Raw genomic sequence first — 23431 nt, forward strand, 5'->3', positions numbered from 1 at the left:
CCAAAGTAATTTGCATAGTAACACGCTAAAACCATTCAGAACACTTTCTCTCTTTCTCTCTCTCTCTCTGTTTGTGTGTGTGTGTGCTTGTTTATGTGATTTATGAGGACAAAATATGTGTGACTACACTGGTATTACAACTTAAACATGGTTTATGAGGACATTTCATGAGTCCTCATAATTCAAATAGCTTAAAAAACATAAAAAAAACTGTTTTATTAAAAATGTAAAAATGCAGAATGTTTCCTGTGATGAGTAGCCTAGGTTTAGGGATAGGGGCAGTGTAAAGTGATAGAATATACAGTTTGTACAGTATAAAAAACATTATGTGTGTGTGTGTGTGTGTGTGTGTGTGTGTGTGTGTGTGTGTGTGTGTGTGTGTGTGTGTGTGTGTGTGTGTGTGTGTGTGTGTGTGTGTGTGTGTGTGTGTGTTAATTTAAAAAAATCTAGTTATAGTTAATCTAGTTAATTGTGTGTGTAGCCTATCTTAACCTATCTTAAAAAGTCAAATAAAAAACACAACATCCATGACATCAACCGTGACGAGGCAGAATTCCGCTCTTAATATAAACTTGAGCACTTCCACTGATCTCACTCCAAAGCAGGGATTCGGTTCCCAACCCCTCTGACACCCCACGTCACGTGACCAGACTTCCAAAAACACTTTAAAAGACTCGGGATACCACCAGAATTCCCACATGAATGATTTCACACCTCTACCTCAAGAACTCGTCCCAGGAGTGGACAAACAGGACAGAAAAGTCTCACAGTTCCTTACCCTGTGATGAGTTCCATTCAGCATCCATATGCACGGCTCAGGCTCTGATTAACTGCTGCAGAATCGCCGTTTATTTCTATAATAACTTAATATGGCATTGACAATCACAGACTTGTCCAGTACGGTTTTATTCGGATGTGTTATCATTTTCAGCACCGTGCTCTATCCTGCTCACTCTTATCTCTACAACAACCGTTACGTCGGGTAAGTGTTTCATTCATTCAAAGTTTTTAAACTACAGTTGTGTGAGAGAGCACTCGTTCAAATAGCAAGCGCGCGCGAACGAATCGCATTGAACAGTTGAACGTTCCTGCATTTTGTCATTCGCACACGTAGACACAGAATATACATAACATAATCAAGCACATAGCGATAAATTATAGTTTTTAACTAAATATTTATGTGATTACATAAAAATAACGTGTAAAAAGCAGCACACCCGGTGACTTTGTGATAGTTGAGTCCGAGTCTTTTGGTTCAAAAAGATTTGTCCGAATGAACCGATTTGTTAAACTTAATCAGGTTGCATGCATATTATTTAGCGCGAACCCAGGGCGTAGGGACCAGGGCAGGGGGAGTAGGCTAACAAAATAGTTTTGAATCATTGATGTGCACTCTGCGCCTCCGCAAGTAAAGACTAGAGATCAGTCTGTCTCTTCTTATGTCAACACTGGCTTTATAAAACAAAGCAGTTTCAGCGTGCCAAGATTTTTCCTTTGCTGAGGTTGAAAAGCACTCCAAGTGACATGCAGTTGGTCTCGACAGGTATAAGCACGAAGTGCAAAGTACTTGAAGATCACAATGGATGCAGAATGACAATTTAAGAAACATTATGTGTGATATTTTGTTTATTTTTTGGTTGATTACCAGGTGGTTTGATATAATCTGATATCAGAGATATCAAAAAGTATTATTTGATCTATAGGCCTAAGTGAATTTTAAATTTAATTGCATGGCAGATACTGTAGGCTAGACCTTATGCTTATGGTGGATCTCTCACCTCTCAATTTTTAGATTTTCATTGTAGAAATCTTGAACTGGATCGTTTTAGCCTACATATTCAGAAGTCCATCCCACAGGATTCCCAGAGTCACGGAATATCTATCTTTCTTTTAATAAAAATGATTTCCAGGCCTTAATTTTTTTATTTATTAGTGCAATTTTAAAAAGTCATGGAAAAGTAGGCATTATAGTGAACAGTAAACTGGGAAAAGTTACTTTCAAAAGTGATGTGTTACAATATTGCGTTACTCCCTAAAAAAAAGTAACTAATTGTTACTTTTTATGAAAAATAATGCATTACGTTACTTTTGCATTACTTTTTCTTACCTGTGCTGGGCTTGCTTGCTTGCTTGTTTCATAATATAAAAATTTACATTTAAATTTTAACTAATGCAAAGGCTCTTTTACACTAAAAGTGAAATAAATAAACCTCAGACTGAAGGGAATGCAAATTCTCGTCTGTACAGTAGAAGGTGCAGCTCAAACCAACCTTTCATCTGGGCTGCCATTCTGGATTGCAGATGAATAGAATGCAGGAGAAGAAAGTTCAACACACTTACTTCAGCATTAAAAAATTAAACACAAATGTGATGTTTAACTAAAATAATATTTGCTATGGTTTATTGGATCAAAGGTCAGCATACATTGGTAAAAAAAAGTGAGATTAAATTTTAAATAATTTTTTACATATTTAATGAATGCAGGTTTCTCTAATATTCTGAGTATTTCACAGTTTTTATTCATTTTGGGGAATACTGAATCTGTTTTTGTGCAAGTGACATGAGTAAATGAATGCTCACATTGAGTAACTACTATAACCATCATCATGTTTACAAACAACGTTTCTGCACTTAGTCCCGATTTCTCTCAACATGGCGACAGGAGGGTGTCAGTGGAAAAAACGGGTAAACAATCAAGTAAAGTGACTTGAGTTACTTATTTGTAAAAGTAACTCAGATCGTTTTTTTTTCTACATTTAAAAGTAAAAGTGTTATAGTTACTTGAAAAAAGTAGTCTGATTACATAACTTGCATTACTAATGCATTATCCCCAACACAGTTAGGCTATTGAATACATTTTATAAACTATCATTAGCTAGAAATTGCTCTTGTAAAATCTCTATAGCATTTTTATTCTGTCATAATCTTACTCTCATGGCATTCCATACTAATATGACTTTATGTGAGAGACTGAAATACAAGTCACCATTTTCATGGCATCTCTTTTTCCACATAATGAAAGTGAATGCTGAATGGAGGTTGTCATTCTGCCTAACATCTTTTTTTTGTGTTCCACGGAGAAAAGAAAGTCATACACTGGTTGAAATAGCATGATTGAGGAAAATATGAGAGATTCTTTGTGAATTTCGGGTGAATTTTCATCTTTCCCTTTTAATGAGTCTGGGGTTCTACTGCTATTCTACTTATGACAGCTATACTTTCCTTATGTAAAAATAAGATTTGACTTTCAAAAAGTATACTTTATTTTTTATTTCCGCTTTATACAGACACATAATTTAATCAGTATATTAATGTTAAGCAGTAATTCATTTAATTCATAGTGTCATTTACAAAAAAAATTCAATGCAAGGAAGCTTAAAAGAGCAAAACAATTCACAAAGAGGTGAAACACTTGTTTTCTACTTGTCAGGGAGTGATGTAAATGCTGACCCGATCAGAGTGAGAGCGGCCTATCAGAACATAAAGAGAAACAGTGTAATGAAATGTACACTTCCTCCCTGCGGTTATCTGAAATATGACAATCTCAACCGATGTGATGTTTCGAATGTTTTTGATTGATCTTTTTGTGATGTTTTTGTGTGGGATGATCTTATACTTACCAAGGCTGGGTTCATTTGATCAGAAATATTTTACAAAAATAAAAACATATTATTACAACTTTAAATAACTGTTTTCTTATTGGAGCAACATTACTCCAGTCTACAGTGTCACATGATCCTTCAAAAATCATTATAATATGCTGATTTGATTATTATTATGCTTAACAGCTGTTCTGCTTAATATTTTTGTGGAAACCTATGACCTAAACTCAAACTTTTGAACAGTAGTGTAAATAAATAAATAATTGAAATAATTTTCTGATCAGCATGACTAGCATTAATAAGTGTTGCTTACTAAGATTTTTTTCCCCCAGGTTAAAGTTTCAACATCCCATCAGTTAGCATTTTTTACTGAGTAGGGTGCTATAAATTCCTGTCCTGTATAGGGTCAGTCATTGTGTTTTTCTCTATTCCATTAGATGAATGCTTTACATTGGGTTATAAAACGCACCAATCAACGCCTCTTCAGGTATGTGAGGGTGTGAAGCCAAGAGGAATAACATCATTCCTCACACATTCACACACCAATGTGTGATTGACTCGCCAGCTGACATCAGACAGAGAAGGTCCCGGATGTTTCGCTATATAATATCAGGGCCGAAGTCAGGAAATAGGAACAACCAACAGAAAACACTAAAACAGGCCGAATTGGAGAAAAAAATGCCACAAGAAGTATATAGTCAGCAAAATAAACGAGAGCATGAAGAACCTTGTACCCTGCAGCTGAGGAGGGGTTTATTATTTATTTAAAGCATACGCAGATATTGCATGACACCACACAATAAAGATTCTGTGGGAAATCCCATCCATGATACAAAATACCACAAACAAAGACATTACAGGTGTGGCATCAAGCACAATTTCCTCTGCTTTTGCCATTAGTGGGAGATGACGTCCTTAATGATGAACTGAGACCATTTTTGTGGCTTTCTTGTGTAATGATAGAGCTGGAATGGAGCTGCTTCGAACAATTACACCTCAAAAAAGGAGATTGTAACCTGGAGCGTCAGCGTCACTCAAAGCCTAAAAATAGCAGATTGCTTTTAGTGATGTAATGAGGTCATATTTGGTGTGTTTTGAACCGTTTCAGAGAAAATAACCCTCAGAAATGCCTTTATGTGTTAGCTGGCTCAATAAAACTGTCTGCTGGCTGTGTCACTACTGGAAATTTTCACTGGTACTATTGCTCATACTTAGAGTTAAGGATTCAAACGATCCTCTGTTAAACTTCAGCATGACTTGTTTTTGCTATACATAAATCGAACCCCAAATCATGCAGCTTGTTCAGAATAGTTGTCCTAATATTTATCTCAGATTTACGATTTTCACTCGATAGACATTAGACACTATAATGGGCAAAAAAATCCCATAGACTCGCACTGATTGCTAATTTTCTTCAAAATACAGTGATTTTCAGGGAATTTTTGAGCAATGTTGAAAACTCTAGTGCTGCTTAATTAATATTTTTCTTAGATACTGTTATGCATTTTTTCAGGATATTTGAATAGAATGTTAAAAAGAGCAACACATTTTAAAATCCTTTGTAAATTATAAATATTTTTAGTTTTGATCAAGGTTATCCTCATTGATTAAAAGTATTAATTTCTTAGAGTCCCCCTTTGGTGAAAATCAAGTTTTTAATGTTGTGTAGGCTAACTATGTTTCTATGTGGTGTTTTTAATGCGCTTTACGACAAACCATGTGCAAATTCAATGTCAAAGTCAACGCCATTGAGGATTTTCTCCAAAACTGCAGTGAACAAAAGACTTGAAATCGCTGGTGTTTCTGGCGTCACAAACTGAAACTACGTTGTAACTAACCAATCACTTCAACTTGTACTTCTTCTTTAGCATATCATTACAGCGAACTAACAGGGCAGTCTCGAGAGATGCCAGGTTATCCCGGTATATTTTTTTGTTGATATGAAAAATCGGGTAATTTATAATTTAGCAATATAGCGGGTGTATCATAGGCTATATTACGATGCTATGAGCAACTACGCAATGCTTTCTCCAATGACGTTCTGAGTTGTTCAAAGCGTTTCTGATGATTGTTAGAAGGCAGACTGAGATGGCGAATGGGAACATAGTTTGTGTAACATTAGCAACATTATTAGCTGTTTAATAACATAGTCAAGCAAAAGGCTAATCTTATTAATTGCTGTTATGTGTCCGACGTAAAGAGCGATACCATTGTGCAGCGTTTACCTCAGTGGAGGCAGGGCTAATTAGCATATTACAGTTTTTCTCGATTGCTTAAACACATTTCTTGAAACTATGCCTCGTATTCTCAGAACAGTAAACACAAATCCATAACGTCTCACCCAATTCCCCAAACATCCTATTTTCAGGTCAAAATGAAGCTCTACATTCAAAACCATTCACTCTTGCTGAAAAACCAAACTTTGTCCTCAGACTGCACACACAAGCCATCAAAATCACACACACTACAACATAGTCCTACACACTGGTATAATAAATTCAAAACAACATTTCCAAAACTGGTAAGTTATGTTGCTTGTGGTTCCCCCCCTAACAAACCTTTTCACATGATGAACACAAAAGACACAACCAATGGATACATTGGCATATTTTTATTCATTCATGTACTCTTGTAAAAGTACTTTTTTTTTTTTTTACTCTCTCCTCTATTTTTTTATTTTTTATATTTACTTACGTAAGATATGTGTGTGACCATCATATGACAGTAATAGAGCACACACAAACCTTATTCAAATATGGAATTGTACTGGAATGGTAAAGAGTGTTGGTCGTGACAGGAGGGCCTCCACTAAAGGATAAAATATGATGAACAAGTCTAAGAATGTTCCACGTATGGTTGAAAAACCATCATTGGCCTAGAAAGATAACATTCTGGGAGTCAAGTCTATAAAGGAGGAAGGATGCTCTCCCTGTCACACTCTGTAGCCACTCTGTGTGACTGTACGACTGCTGGCGTTTTCTTGCTAGAAAATAAACATCATCAAAGACAATTGGAAATGTTTGCCTGTTATTTAGTGATATAATTTAGTTTGCCAGCACACCTCCCTGAAGGTTCTGATGATGGAGGCGACGGTGAAGTGTCTCAAATTCGGCCTTACTCGTAGCCCAGCCTCCCCATAGTCATATCATGGACAAGGACATGGTCAACTAAAGTGGCTTGAATTTCATCCGAGACTACTTGTCTTCTTGCCCTTACCTTTCCTCCTCCTCCTATCCCTCCTTGACTTTTTTCTTCATGTCTTTCTGGATCTATTGTTCCAAAAACTCAATAAACTGATTTGGGCCCTTTTATCTATCTATTGAAGGATCTGATTGATGTGTGTTAAATTTTGACTCTTAGTGTTTTCACCTGGGCAATTGTGTGCTAACTGAGCTGAAGCTGTGCTGACTTGAGTGAACAATACTGAATACTAGTGCTTTCTAAATGACCACATGGTATAGGCAATGAGAAATGAAGGTATTTGTGTTTATAGTTTAGTGAAATGGGTGTGCTTTTTGATAAATGGCATTATGGTTTTGAAATTTTTGTTCAAAAGCCTGGTTATAGTGTTTAAGCAATCGAGAAAAACTGTAATGAATTTGCGTATACTAAATGAAGCAAGGGTGTAGAGTTGCATTCAAGCTTTTTTAAGGCATTACTTTTTTTCACAGGAAAAAAACTTCATCATTGTGTAATATTTAGGAGGATCTGTTGACAGAAATGCGATATAAAATACATAAATGTTTTCAGTGGTGTATAAAGAAAGACCTTACCTAATGAACCGTAATGTTTTTATTACCTTAGAGTGAGCCATTTCTATCTAAATACACCGCGGGTCCCCTTACATTGAAATGCACCGACATATTTCTACTGTAGCCCTAAACGGACAAACGCGTTTCCTCACTATGTTGTTCTTCGTGCAAAGAAGCTAGCTAAAGTCAGCGAATAAAACACTGACAATGATGAACAAGTAACAATAATATTCGCAATAACGTATCGTTTTACTGAATAATTAAGTAAGCCTAATTTCTTAATTTATCTTTGTAAAGAAACCTCATTGCTTAACTGGCTACTCTCTGCTGTCTCAGACGATGACATCTTTTCCTGTCGGCCACCGTAACTTCTGTTGGTTGCAATTCGCAACCTCACCACTAGATGCTGCTAAAAAATTACACAGTGCACCTTTAAGGGATAAAGTTATTGACTACAGGGGGACTTTAAAAAAATCTTAAACTTTTGCATACTGATTAAATAATCATGGTGAAATAGAAATTAATTGGTTTAAATAACCATATAATAATTTACTCTCTCAAAAAAGACCATTTTATTCCTTTATTTTGTTTGCCAGTGCATACTTTACAATAATTGCAATGCTTTGTTTCTGCAGTGATCAAGTATTCAGAATAATCCCCAGCAGCAACACAGAGGTTCAAGCAGTCAAACAGCTTTTCCAAAACCTGACGGTGAGTCCCTTATTTCTACAATACTCCTGTAACATTAAACATGAAAAACAAAAGCCTTAAACTTTATCTTTAAGAAACTATTCAACATTATAGATTCATCATTATGGTTGGTAGAAAAAAAATAAAAAATAAGTCAAATTTAATCATTTGCTTAGATTTTAGTACAAAAACAATATAAAAGTAAATTATTTAATTTAGATAGAATAAAGTAATATTATGTTGTTGTTATAGCATCCTTTGTTCTCACAGTATAATCCACTTAATCTTTAAGGAATGTGCCAATACAAAGTGTAAAATGATCTCAGAATATCTGCTCAAACTGATCCATGTTGAACTTTACAGTGCTCAAGAAATTGGGGTCACTGCACTAACAGAGAGAAGTTTTCAGGTCTGCACTCACACGAAACTGTCTGCAAACTATTATATAAATGTAGTCATTGATAGGCTTGTGTGCTACTTGGCTGGATTTCCTCTTGGCTGAAGTAAGGCAGAAGTTTTTCAAACAGGTGTCTAGGGACCCCTGGGGGCCTCAAAAGGGGTTGAGGCCTGCAGAGAAAAAATAAAATATTTTACATTCTTTTATTATTATTATTATTATAGACATTGATTGGGAAAATCTTTAAGAATTAAATAAAGTCTCTCTTCAGGTTTATAGATTTAACATTGTTCTAATGGTTGGTAGAAAAAAAGATGCACAGAAGTCAAAGTCAGTATTTGTAAAAATGCCTTTTGCCTTCAGTAGCCTACAATAACAATGCAAGCTTAAAATGGGTCGGTCTGAAGTAGCTACATTACTCATAGGTGTGGTTTGGGCGTAACGTGCAATAAACCAATCAGAGCGTCATCTCACATTCCCTTTAAAAGCAGGCACGCTTGTTCCATGGCGGCTGGCGGATTTGCCAGGCGCACGCAACTTACATGATGGTAAAGGTGATTTCGCAGTCTTCAGAATTTTGTTTCCTGGTTCTTGACGGACAACCCACTTTGTCAGATGTCCTTATATACCAATGTGTCTTGCCACTATTGATCAAACAGGTTTGATCCGTCATAACTACAATTAATCTTCATGGACACCACAATGATTTCCCTCATGTGGTAATATTTTTCCTTGTAATTATGTATGGTTTGCAAAAATATGAACTGCTGCGTCTGTGTAGATGAGAGAAGCAAAGTGTATGTGCGTTGTGCACACGCTATGGCCAAGCATGCGCCCTTAAAATAGCATCTGAATAACATGCCACTGACTTTAGACCAGGGTTTTCCTGGTCTGTGGCGGAATTGTTTTCTCAAACTGCAAAATTGAAACTGCCTCCTCTTTTCGCTGAACCGCCCCCGTTGTGCTCACAACTTCATTCCCTAATTTACCGTCTGTGGAGGGAAAAGTCCGCTGTGCGTCGGGTGCCAAATTGGAATGATTCTTGCGTCAGCGTACAAAGTCTAAATGCTGACTTTATAACTCGTAATTGCGAGTTTATATCGGAAAGTCAGAATTGGGAGATCATTTATTTTTTATTTAAGATTTATTTTTTATTCTTTGGTGGAAACAAGATTCCATAAATAACAATACAAAAGCCAATTATACACACAGTACATCTGACTTTATATAGGCAGTCCCTCACAAGAGAATCTTTAGCATACAAAAAAGGCCATCATTCAAGTTCAACATATTCCCATCCCCTGCGAGCAGTACTCTCATTTTACCATATTTAAAGGTGCAGTATGAAATTTCTGAGAAACACTTGATATTTGAAATCAGCCCAAACATACACACCCCTCCCTTCATTGCTCCGCTCCCAAAATGCATGATCACACAATGCAAGAGGAATGCAAAATAAGGATTTCCCTTAAAAAGAACTCCGCATACTGAACATTCCGTCTCCTTCAACTTGACCAGCAGTGATGATAATTACCTTTCTGAAAGTATAGCTGATCCAAGCAGTTTTTTATAGTCACAGCCCAAACCAATAATGGACCACTCAAAAGCAAGAGAAAGACAAGGATAGGGAGAAAGAAGACAGTTAAACAATCAAGTACACGCAGTAAACTGTAGTGAATCTGTCAAGCTTTCCATTAACAGATGATGCTGTAAAAGTTTTATCAAAAGGCCTCTCATTTGCTCCAATGCATAGATGATAGAATTTAAAACCAAAATTTACAGTTTTACAGTACAAAATTAGAAGTTTAGAGCATGATAGGGACGAACAACACACATGCCGGGTAATGTGTCAAAAGAGAATCAGGAACCTCCAAGAAATCCCTCAAATCTCTCTTTTTGCCTCCGATACCGAACGCAACCATCAATAACTTTGTTAAAAAGGTCAATCCTGATGTAGAATTACTTTTTAAGAAGGATGTCAAATCATTCAAAATCATGTGCTGCAAATACGCTGCATCGCAACCAAATACAGAAATCCATTCCACAGATTTCCACCCCAAAATTACTAAAGAAATTGCCTAAAAAGCCATGCGAACAATCAATACAGTCCATAGCATTCCTAATGGTTGTATAGTCAGGTGTTCTCTTTTTTTACCACCTGCTTTTTATAGAAGACATGTTCATCCTCTCAATCTCATGCTTTCTTTGTGCATGCGAAATCTGTTTCAAGATCATACCATTGTATGATCAGCCACAAACCATCAAAACAAACGTGTCAAATCTGTTTCAGCTGCCAGGTTTGTGAGCATCTGTTAGGAATGCAGCACGGCTGTGAGGAGTTTTTCTGCTCTGACTGGACCTATTTTATGACTGATATTCCTGCTTTTAACCAAGAGCATATCATTTGACACGCAAATCCATATTGTATGCCAATATAATTCAGAAGAACTATTTTTAGTGCACAAATTTTCAGTCAAGAGCGTATAGTGACTTGGCAGCCGCACAGAGGAGGCTGATGATCAAAATCTGAGGTTATGCTTCAGGGGCTGATATGGGCTTCTACAAAAGGCTCCGGCACATGTTGGCAATCTAAAGTGGTTTTGTGGATCCACACACAGAAATAGATAATTTCAATCAAACACTGTGATCATGTTGGCTCGCTGAAGCTCTGCATGATTTAAACTCTCTGTGAATGGGCTGAGTCAGTTGGTCTCTGATCTACAGATCTTACAGCACTGGGAAAAGCTGTATCAGTCATCTCAACTCTGGTTTAAAGATCTAACAACATATGATAAACTGCTTGAATTTCAAGAACCTGATTTCAGATTGCTTTATCTGTTAATTTTGGTTTGGTTTTGGATTTAGTTAGTGTTCATGAACAAATGTATTTGTTTTGTTTGTAGCTAAATGCAACGTATGACCATGTTCTTATATTCACATTGAAATTATGTTTGTGGAATATAGCTCATGTTCTATGTTCTTACATATCGGTTTGGATAGTTAAACAAAAAAATGTCAATGCAAGTGTGATCTCTTAAATATCTTCATTGCTTCTGATAGACAGCAATGAGATTAAATGGAGAGTAAGTTGAGACGTCTCCATCTTCTCAGGTGCAAAATGCACCAGTAAAATGTCAAATGTGTCTCCTAAAGTTTTACAAGCAATCTCAATAATGTCTCTAAGGGTTCACATTTGCCGAAACACCAAATTTGCAATCAAAACCCAAGAGATAAGAAGTAATTTCTCAAACATTTCTCAAATTCTTACCAGATCAAATTCTCTGAGCTGTTAGTTGCATTCAATTTACATCTATTGTCAATATTGTTATTTAGCAGAAACAGTATCTTAAACTTTAACTTGCCCTCCACCAAATCTCTTAGATTTCATTCGCATTTTCACATACTCAATGTTCGATGGTTCATGACCAGTTATGAAACACATGAAAACCAATGTTATTTGATATCAATGCCATCCGAACTGGTCTGCCAAAAGTGAATATAAACAAAGAAAGAAAGTCATACAGGTTTGGAACAACATGAGGGTGAGTAAATGATGAAAGATTTTTCGCTTAAGCGGCTGGGAACATTCCTGCTTAACTGATCTCGGTGATGTTCTGCAGGTGGACCTTTGGCAGCCCAACAGCGCGTCTCTGATTCGAGAGAACAGCCCAGTAGATGTTCATGTGGGACGGAACAAGACACAATGGCTGAGAAGACATCTTTACCAAGCGCACATCTACTATGAGTGAGTGTCCTCCTTCTCCGTTAGATCATTAGAGTGATTCTCTCAGTCTCCTGTCGGACAAACATCGGTTTCTGGGGGACATGCATTAGAGTTATACTCGAATCCTTCTGACTTTGATTTCCATGTGCTGACGGACCCAGAAACCAAAGCATGATTCAAAGTACTCTTTCAACCACTCGCCCCATCAATCATCCAGATCAACAGCAACAATGAAGCTTATCTCATGCGCTACAGCCACCAACACTTTCATTGTCATCCCTTTTCCCCAGGGAGGCCTTTTCTTTCATATCTTCTCTCCTTCTCATGGCTGATGTATTTGAGCATATTGACTGGCAGAAGTGATACCCCTGAGGATTCTGGGTGATGGGATAGGTTGTTTACTCTAGATAAAAAACACTCCATCCATGTTTGCTTTGGTTTGACAGGTCATAAAGATAAATTGTGCCATTTCTATTCTAGCCAAAAAACAAAACAGGCAAAGATGAAGTTTAATTCTGTTATTCATGTTATGATTTTTTAAATAAATGTTCAAGAGGAGCACGTTCAAATGATCTATCCAATCAGTACGATTGGCCTATATATATATATATATATATGTCGACTCGCCTCCGTTCTTCGACAGTCTTTTCTGCATCCCTCCACCACCTCAACTCCTCACTCTCGGGTAGTTCCTATCCCAGCCAGGGATACAGGGGAGTACTCTGGGTTCGGGCCACAGAGCCCTCAGAGCACGCCAACTCGCATACTCTTTTTACTCTAATTTTAACTGTGAACTCATGAATTACCTTTGCTCTGTTTGTGACAAGATGATCAATGTTGGTGATATATAGAGTCTACCTTTAAACCTTAATTAGGAGGAAAATACTGTAACAATTTACTTAAGACTTCATACAGTATATAATACATTATAAAAGCATTTTTAATGCATTAATTATGCCTTGAAATGTACCTGTCACAAGTATGTTAGTTTCATTGGCTGAGTCTGAAATTGCATACTTCCCTACTATATAGTAGGCAAAAAAACAATATGTGACAAAAGAAGAATTTCCGAATTCACAGAACTCATTAAAGAGTATTGTTAGGGTGGTGCAGAGACAACAGGGACCCAAGAGCAGATCAATTGAGAATGGAATTTATTGTCCAAAAGGTTGAAGCAAAACAAAACAAAACACAAAATAATTGGTAGCCGAGCCACCAAGTAAGAGGGCGAGGCAGAGTCGAAATCCAATGGACAGGCTGGGGTCAAAACCAGTAGCGAACTAAACGTTTCAAGGAAAAAGCCAAGGCAATAGTCCAGGACAGGCAGGGAGTCAAAAACCGGGAGAGCAAGCTGAGTCAAGACAGGGAACAGGAACTAGGCAAATAAACAACAAAACAGGGTTAAATAATCAGACAAGGCTTTAAGGTTTAGAAGCAACCAAAAAAAGACTTTCGGGCAAGGGGACAGTGGTGAAACGGACAGAAACCAAGACACACTGACAGAAAACCAAAGAAAGAGAGAAGCATAAGTAGTGGAGAAAATCAGTGCAGAAATGGGAAACAGGTGTGTGAGTAATGAGAGTGAGAGCACTAATTAGAATGGGATTCAGCTATGATGGTAGAGAGGTGAACTGACAATCAAGACACAAGACAAACACAGCAGAAAGGCTGAAGATCTGAGTCCTGACAAGTATAGGCAAAAAGTCTACTACTTGCGAGAGTATGCGATTTCGGACGCAGCTATTGTGTATTGGTTTGGTTCTCTTCTTTTCCTGTTTGCCATGTGTTCCCAATCCTAGTTTGTTTCCATGGTTACTGGTTATGTTAAGCACCTGTCTCTAATTCTGTTGATAAGCTATCCTGTTTAAATAAAGGTGCGTTCACGCCATGTCGTAATTACCTCAATTACATAATTACATTTTTAAAAAAGCATTCATATCATCGTATAGCTCATAAATACATATTGTACTGTAAGATGAGAATTGTCTGAGAGCTCCTACTTGTACCACATGACTGCTGTACCACCTGACTGCTGCAGTTTCATTTAGGCGTTGATAGTGCTGCCATAGAAACGCATATTTCCCAGTCCAAGGACGTGAACAGCTCCGAATATAACATCACGTGTTGTCATCTTGAGACTATGCGGTTATTACAACATGGCATGAATGCAGCATAAGGCCCTTATTTTTTCCTGCCATGCTGTTTGGCTTATTAATAAAGATAACTCCATTTAGATCCGTCTCGAGTTTGCCTGATCTATCAAGACAGCACCTTATAATGCATTGTCTCATGAATAATTGTAACCGCAGTTATAATACATTATAATTCTTATGTTTAACCTTTAGAAAGTATGTTTTAAAACACATGATAAACAACCAATTTCATATGTAATAAGGAAAATTATAAACATAACAAACAACCAATTTCATATGTAATAAGGAATATGATAAACATGACAAACAACCAATTTCATATGCTACCAAAAAATACTTAAAAATTATTGTCATGTTAGAGGCGTAAACATTTGAATTTTCATTAGTGTTAAAATCTTACTAACATAAGTAAAGGCCGTCAGCTGGACATTATTGTAAAATAACAGCCAACAGGATGATCATGGCCTTGATGCGAAGAACTTTACATGACTACTTTCCAAATAAACCACAATAAAGTGCAAAACAATTAGAACAATGTATTAAAAAATATTTGTATAATGTTCAAACAAATTAATAAAACTGGGGGGAAAAACTGCATAGCAAAAAACATTGAGAAAATCTCAATCTAAATTCATCTAATGTTCTTTTTGTGACTTTAACTCGAGAGTTAGATGCAGAAATGTGTAATGTGTACATAAATATCTGAGTAACCCTGAAAACTGCCATTAAACGGTTTGATGCACAGTGCATGTGCTTTCAACATCCCCTCGCTGACACCCCACTGTCTCCACAGGGTGCTCATTTCCAATCTTCAAACCCAAATTGAGAAACAGACCGGATACCGTTCCTCCAGAAAGCGCAGATCGGAATTGCAGTATGACTATGAAGTGTACCATCCTTTGGAAGAGGTGAGTGCATGGGTGGAAGTTAATACACATGGTCATTTGTATGTAGTAAGTTAAGAAGACAGATTCTTTTCCCTGTCTGCCACTCCATCTTTCTCTCAAAAGAAGGTTGATTTTCACAGGCTAACAGCCTTTGATTGAGAAGTACATTTGCATTCGGTTGTGGCCCATGTGCACAAGAAAAACAGATCTCAGGAGGTTTTCTTCCTTTTCTCTCAGGTCTTCTCCTTCAGACCGAGTGCCAACTTCAACACATGTACACTGTAAACTGTGATTTGTTCTCATGACATGATGATGAATAGGAGACCCTTCGGAGTAGACGAGGGCTGGATTACATTCACTTTTAAGGATATTATTCCTCTACTCTTATAAAGGAAACATTTATAAAGAATGAATTATTGAACATTTGAAGTCTTGAGTATAGATATATATCACATATTACAGTAAAATAAGTGTCAACACCTTGATGAGCCACAAATGAGTTAGAAATGAGTGCAGACACTAATAGAAATAGGCAAGACCTGCTAAATTAAATGTGTATACAAATTCACAGAAACCTTAATGTTTGATTTTGACTTTCTGCTGCAAAGTTTGACATGAATACAAGCTGCATGTTAATCTGGAGGATCTGTTCACCCTTTTCGACAGATCCAGAGTTGGATGTTTGAGATGAACCGGACTAACCCGCACCTGGTGGACCTGTTCTCTATTGGTCAGTCCTATGAGGGACGACCCCTCTACGTGCTCCAGGTAAAAGGTGAAGGGGAAGATGGCTATGGCCATTCTGTTACAGTTTTTCTCGATTGCTTAAACACTATAACCAGGCTTTTGAACTAAAATTTCAAAACCATAATGCCATTTATCAAAAAGCACACCCATTTCTCTAAACTATAAACACAAATCCCTTCATTTCTCATTGCCTACACCATGTGGTCATTTAGAAAGCACTAGTATTCAATATTGTTCACTCAACTTCAGCTCAGTTAGCACATAATTTCCCAGGTGAAAACACTAAGAGTCAAAATTTAACACACATCAATCAGATCCTTCAATAGATAGATAAAAGGGCCCGAATCAGTTTATTGAGTTTGGAGGAGGAGGAAGGGCAAGGGCAAGGGTAAGAGCAAGAAGACAAGCAGTCTCGGATGAAATTCAAGCCACTTTAGTTGACCATGTCCTTGTCCATGGTATGACTATAAGGGACGCTGGGCTTCGACTACGAGTAAGGCCAAATTTGAGTCACTTCACCCTCGTCTCCATCATCAGAAGCTTCAGGGAGGTGTGCTGGCAAACAACATTCTATCACTGAATAAGAGGCAAACATTTCCAATTGTCTTTGATGAGGTTTATTTTCTTGCGAGAAAATGTCAGCAGTCGTACAGTCACACAGATTGGCTTCAGAGTGTTGCAGTGAAGGGAGGTCATCCTTTCTCCTTTACAGTCTTGACTCCCAGAATGTTATCTTTCTAGGCCAATGATGGTATTTCAACCATACGTGGAACATTCTTCGACTTGTTCATCATATTGTATCCTTGAGTGAAGGCTCTCCTGTCACGTACCAACACTCTTTACCATTCCAGTACAATTCCATATTAGAATAAGGTTTGTGTGTGCTCTTTTACTGTCATATGATGGTCACACACATCTTACGTAATTAAATATAAAATAACAAAATTAGAGGAATAAAATAAAATAAAAGAGTACAAGAAATGTAATGGAAATGTTGTTTTGAATTTATTGCACCAGTGTGTAAGACTATGTTGTAGTGTGTGTTGTGAGGGCTTGTGTGTCCTGTCTGAGGGCAAAGTTTGGTTTTTCAGCAAGAGTGAATGGTTTTGAGTGTAGAGCTTCATTTTGACCTGAAAATAGGATGTTTGGGGAATTGGGTGAGACGTTATGGATTTGTGTTTACTGTTTTGAGAATACGAGGCATAGTTTCAAGAAATGTGTTTAAGCAATCAAGAAAAACTGTAAAAACACGCACACATTCTGACTTGCTAGACGGTGTTCTCTGCCCCTCTTCTGTCAGTTAGGAAAGAGAACACGTCCCTTTAAGAAGGCAGTGTGGATAGACTGTGGAGTTCATGCAAGAGAATGGATTGGTCCAGCTTTCTGCCAATGGTTTGTTAAAGAGGTATGCATTTTCTGTTTGCCACTGTTCACTTCATGCTGAGATTAAAATCACTGCCAAGCAAAATCAACAAAATGGTTATCCAAAGTATATAATTAACAATTGTATTATTTGCATGTAAAAAATAACCATGAAGCATTCATAATTAATATTTCAAAAGTTAAATTATGCTTTGAATTCCAAATTTCAATGTGGTCTCAGACTTTCGGTCAAGAATCAGATTATTCTGATTAAAGATTATCGTGCCTATTGCTAAAAGACGACACTCTTAAAACATTCCTCTACCGTTCAAGATTTTTATCGATCTGTTTATTTGTGAGCTGGTGTATTCTGGGACTTTTTTTATTCAGTGAGTCTCTAAATTCCTCCCAAATTAATCTGTATAATACATCTCATAAACTAATATCAAAGAGTGCCTCTGTGCCACACAAATAAACAGCTCTCAGATCAGCAGCTAACACTGAGTGAGACTAATAGAATTAGATAGAGATCAAAAAAGAGAGTGTTGCTATACCTTCAGTACACCACTATGTGGCAGAACTACTGTATGACAGAGACCTAAAACTGACTGACCCTAAAGGGAACGTTATTAAACCTCTATAGTTCTCTTCAAACCTCCAGCATTTGTGATTTTTCTCTTTCTGCTGTTGGATTAGACTTTACACACAGTGACACTGCATCACTGATAAATTAAACCAATGAAACATTATTCATATTTTAAAAGTCCAAAGGGAGCTATTGTATGTTCAATTGAGCTATTGAGCTATTACAGCTATTGTATGTTCAAAACTGCATACTAACATACTACTTCTACCATTGGTTTTTACCATGATTTTCAATAGCCATTGCTCCAGTCTTCAGTGTCACATGATCCATCAGAAATTATTCTAATATGCTGATTTTGTGCTCAAGAAACATTTCTTTTTTAGTATCAATGTAAATAGTTGTGCTGCATAAAATCTTTGTGGAAACCGTGATGCATTTTATTAAGGAATCTTTGATGAATACAAAAAGTTCAAAAGAACCACGTTTATACTGCCACCTTTGATCAATATAATGCATGCTTGCTAAATAAAAGTATTCATTTCGTTAAAAAAAATATAGCTCAAGCTTCTGAACGATAGTGTACATTTGATAAAATGCAGTATAAAGCAAACTTTTATACTGTACTTATTTACTGTACTATTATATAATATAAAATAGTATACTGTAATTACTTAAAATACTGTACCCAAGATGCAATGCGCTCAGTGTGATCTTCCATTTTCAGCGTGATGAATTAAACAGAAGAAGCATCATGACTATTGATTGGACTACCAAAAGTTAAGACAATCATTTATGCAAAATAGTTATTTTTAAGATGATAAACGATTGCCACTCATACTTGAATATGCACAAGGTCTTATGACAACACTGAAATATTAATTATGGAATACTGAAAACAGTAGGCCTATGTATATATTACCTGTGTGTGTAATATATTTAATGTAAGAATGGCCTATTTTAATGGGGTATGTTTAGAGGAACTGCACACAAACTGCTGTGTTTTTGCTGTATTGAAGTCTATCTGTGGGGAAAACGAGACACTTTTTTCCTACATCTCTTGAAGTCTGTTACGATTCCATTCACTGTGAACGCAGGCACTGAACTCCTATCAACACGACTCCAGCATGAGACGACTGATGAATCAGCTCAATTTCTACATTATGCCTGTCTTCAACGTAGACGGTTACCATTACAGCTGGAAGACGGTAATATCTGTTTGACACATGCCTAGATCTCAACATCTCTTCTGTGATGTATGCTGAGCTTACTGAAAAGAAACGTTGGCAGCTCTGTGCTGTTAAACATGCAGCATGTCTTGCCTTTCTATAAAGCCGCCAGACATAATGGAGGAAAATATCTGTGGTTTCTCTCTCTCTCTTAGGATCGCTTTTGGCGGAAAACACGGTCAAAGATTCCAAAGTATCATTGTCGGGGAGTGGATGCCAACCGAAATTGGAAAGTCAAATGGTGTGGTGAGTTATTTTACCTGATATTCAAGAATCAAAAGCTCCAAATTAAAGAGCCCTGGTGTTCATATAGGAAATAAATAGGCATTCCAGACAGAGTATGTAGACAGACACCATGAAGAGGCCTGACACACAGATTAAAAATGTATCACCAGAAGGACATATTTACATCAAACACTATCTTTGGGAAAAATTTTTGGCATCAAATTGTATCTAATGGGATAGAAAATAACATTTTAGTTGAAGAGAAGGTATTAAACCAAAAATTCTAACATTTGCTGGCAAACAGCTTATCCTTGGTCTTCCAGATAAATCAGCGCTAAACCCATACTAACCAGCATTTACCAGCTTTCAAAGTGGTATAAGTTCGGCAATTTTTTTATTTATTTTTTACATGTTAACATGTTTTAGGGCAGATCCATCTGAAAATGTACCTTGTGGTTCCGCTCATTTGATTTTCTCAAAATGTAAGTTGTTTAACAGTCTAGTTCTAATATATTTCTGAAGGACAAAATAAATAATACTCATTGCTCACCCAAAAATATTCACTCTTAATTCACTGTTAGATCAATATAATACATGATACCAAAATAGAGAATACATAAGTGTAGAATGATCATGAGCCAGCAAAATCCCAAGGGAGTGAACCTACGACCGCAACCTTGGGCCAGGAAAGGCAAAAATTCAATGATTACAAATAAAGTTATAATTTCTTGCACCTGCTATCTTTGCTGTCTCTGATAGATCAGGGTGCATCCCTGCACCCCTGCGATGACACATACTGCGGTCCCTTCCCTGAGTCAGAGCCTGAGGTCAAAGCTGTTGCCAAGTTTCTACGCAAACACAGGAAACGGGTCAAGGCCTACATCTCGATTCACGCCTATGCTCAGATGCTCCTCTATCCGTATTCCTACAAATATTCCACTATACCAAACTTCAACTGTGTGGTGAGTGATTTCTGTCAGACAATTTATCTTGAATTTGTCCATTTGTGTGCGGGATCATTTAGTAATTATAATTTCAGAGCAACTCAAAAACATTAGATGTGTAAATATGGAGAGAGACGATACAGCAAAAATAGCATGAAAAGGCAACTTTTTGTTGGGATGTCCTCACAGGCTGCATGCATAAACAATAAGACAACTAATAGGTGAGTATGATGACATAATGGCTAAGTGCAACTATTGTCCGATTTGCGAGCAAATAACTCCTACTGTATGAACAAGTTTTTTTACTCAATCAAAAACATATGGTGCAACCACATACTCCAATTTGTAAGCAAATGACTCCAATGAACAGGTTCTTTTTACTGAATCAAAACACGCAGCATGACCAGTATAGTAAAAAAAAAAGTGCATTTAGTGAATAAAAAAAAAAACATACAGCACAACCAGTGTAGTCTGATTGATGATATGACTTTTATGAGCTGGTTCATTTAATGAATAGTTGTTGTTTGTTCAATCCAAATGACAGGCGTTACAGCTTAAGTCCATCTAAACTCACTGGTCAGTTACTGAATCCCAAGTTACCATTACTTTCATTCTCTGGTATTTCTCACTTCATCGTCATAGTCAGACCCAAGACTTTTTTTTATGAAATGGATGTATTTTGATTCAATAATACTTATACAACACTTACTTATTACTTACAATAACACTAAGTTTTTCATTACATATATATATATATATATATATATATATATATATATATATAATATAGTCCAGTGATGAAGAAGAAGGAACAAATAACGACAGTCTTTATTAAACATAAGCCAACAACTTGACAAATTGTGCCATGAACAAGCAATACCGGAAAGAAGAATGAGAGAAGGCGAAGAACTAAAATACACATGGTGATGAACTAAATGATGAACAGCTGTGGTTATTAAATTAATATCCATGGTAACTGATTATGAGGGGAAAGAAAACAAAGGAACACAGGCAGGTGATTAAACAGGTGATTAAACAGACTGATAAAAAACTAAACCAAAAATAAGCATAACTGTGACAGTTTTGGCCTAAAATTATGGAAGACCACCAGAGGTTTAAGTCATGTCGGTCTCTACTCTGTATAATATCTCCACACTTCTCTATATAAGATTCTGTAGTAATCACTGCAAACCATAATTTGCACCCTGGAGTTGGTAAAGCGATTTAGCCTTTAACAAGATAGAACTCAATATCTTCTACCAGAGGGCAAAACATTAAACTCCTCATTAGAATTTGGAATGGCTGAGATATTATTTTTTGGGGTTGCCCCACACAATCTTTTGACTACACTTACCACCAAGCATCATTAATGATCGACTGGATGAATACTTGAACCTGCTCCTCCCCCTCAGGAATCAGCAGCCCAGAATGCAGTGAGCGCTCTGTACTCAGCTTATGGAGTGAGATACAGATACGGCCCTGCCTCCACCACACTTTGTAAGTCAGGCATTGGGTATTTTCTTCAATCAATGACATATAGCCACTGCATATATGACTCATCCGCTCTCTGTAAGCCCTCTCAGTTAGACGCCAATCTGTTTTCTGACTCATGACTATTTCTATATCAACAACAGTCAAACGTCCAGATGTGATGTAATGTGTTTCTCTTTCAGACGTGAGTTCTGGAAGCTCAATAGACTGGGCCTATAAGAACGGGATCTCATATGCCTTTGCCTTTGAGTTGCGTGATACGGGCTACTACGGCTTCCTGTTGCCGGAAGCCCTGATTAATCCCACCTGTACAGAGACAACGAGAGCAATAAAGACCATCGCCTCAGGACTGCTGAAGAAATGCACCAAATGAAACTTTGTACTTGACTTTCACTCTTTGTCTCATATCTTCTCTCCATCGATTTCACAGTTTAGCACATAAGCCACAGCGATATCTACTAGCTATGTACAAAAGTGCCTGCATTTTACAAAACACTTTATTTATTTTATAAACTACTTTTATAAGCTCTACAGTATGGAAGCTTGTTTCCGCCATGGAATTAAAACAAGGTAATTGCAACTTAGAAATAGAAAAGACACACAATTGTGAGTGTATATCTCGCAATTTATAGTTTATTTCTCACAAATCCAAGTTTATAACTACTCACAATTTTGACTTTCAGTCATGTCAAGTGACTTTCAGAAGTCAGAATTGTGCAATTGCGAGAAAATGTCACAATATTTTTTTTTTCATGCTGAAAACAAGCTTTCATACTATATTAAACAAATTGGTATAAATGTAAACAGTAAAGTAATGCAAGCACTTGAATTGTGAACTAAATCATTTCCTAGAAAGTGGGTTTTACCTAAGAGGCAAATATACAGTGAGCACTTGCTATACAGACAAACTTCAAAATAACAGTAATGCCCAAAAGAATGTAAATAATGCATACTGTACAATGGGTTTATTTTAGTGTAGATGCCACGTGTGCTGCCGCTGCAGGCGTGTATCACTGCAGCTCAAAGACAGCTTTGATTTGGTTTTAAAATGAAACGGTAAAGGTCACCAGGGAATTCAACCTCTCAAATGAGCCAGGCAAGAATAAATTAAATTTGCTGTTTTGTTTTTGTTTTTTGCTTGGGAAAAAACATATCAAAGTAAATTTACCTTGTATAATTACCTGTACTTGCATAGGGCAATGTTTACATTTGTATTATTACTATCAAGTTTTGGAGTTTTATTGTAATAAGCTAGTATTTATTTCGAATATTGAAAATATCCTTTGTTATATAAAGTGTCTTGCAATTTGGCATTTGAGATTTCTTTTCATTGTACACAGATTTTTGTATTGTATTGTTTATTTTACCAACAGGTAGATTATTAAAAGGGATTTTATCATGATGTAATTATGTAAAATTATCCCTGCTAAGTCCAACACAATCACAAACAGGCTGCATCCAACCTCCAAGAATGCATTATATTATTTGATATAAGGCCTAAATTCCAAGTAATGATAAATTACTTTACCACTGTGAGAAATAAACAGTGGGGTCGGCTCTTACCCCATTGGCCCAGTCTATAATCCATCATTGAGTACATGGTATTTATAAGCAATTTCACACGAGAAATATCAGATATTCAGTA

The 23431-nt window shown here is 36.7% G+C and overlaps 1 protein-coding gene across 1 annotated transcript; it reads left to right on the plus strand.

The window, feature by feature from the left end:
- The first annotated feature begins 593 nt into the window (after window positions 1-593).
- cpa6 (carboxypeptidase A6) lies at window positions 594-23190 on the plus strand. Its single transcript, XM_079601906.1, has 11 exons — window positions 594-982; window positions 7990-8065; window positions 12062-12186; window positions 15112-15226; window positions 15872-15973; window positions 17253-17357; window positions 18995-19105; window positions 19282-19372; window positions 20111-20313; window positions 21708-21792; window positions 21969-23190. Exons 1-11 carry the CDS (start codon window positions 870-872, stop codon window positions 22157-22159), a joined length of 1317 nt encoding a protein of 438 aa, XP_079458032.1. The 5' UTR covers window positions 594-869; the 3' UTR covers window positions 22160-23190.
- Window positions 23191-23431: the final 241 nt, after the last annotated feature.

The sequence above is a fragment of the Phoxinus phoxinus genome, assembly GCF_949152265.1.
Source record: "Phoxinus phoxinus genome assembly, chromosome: 24".
Classification (NCBI taxonomy): Eukaryota; Metazoa; Chordata; class Actinopteri; order Cypriniformes; family Leuciscidae; genus Phoxinus; species Phoxinus phoxinus.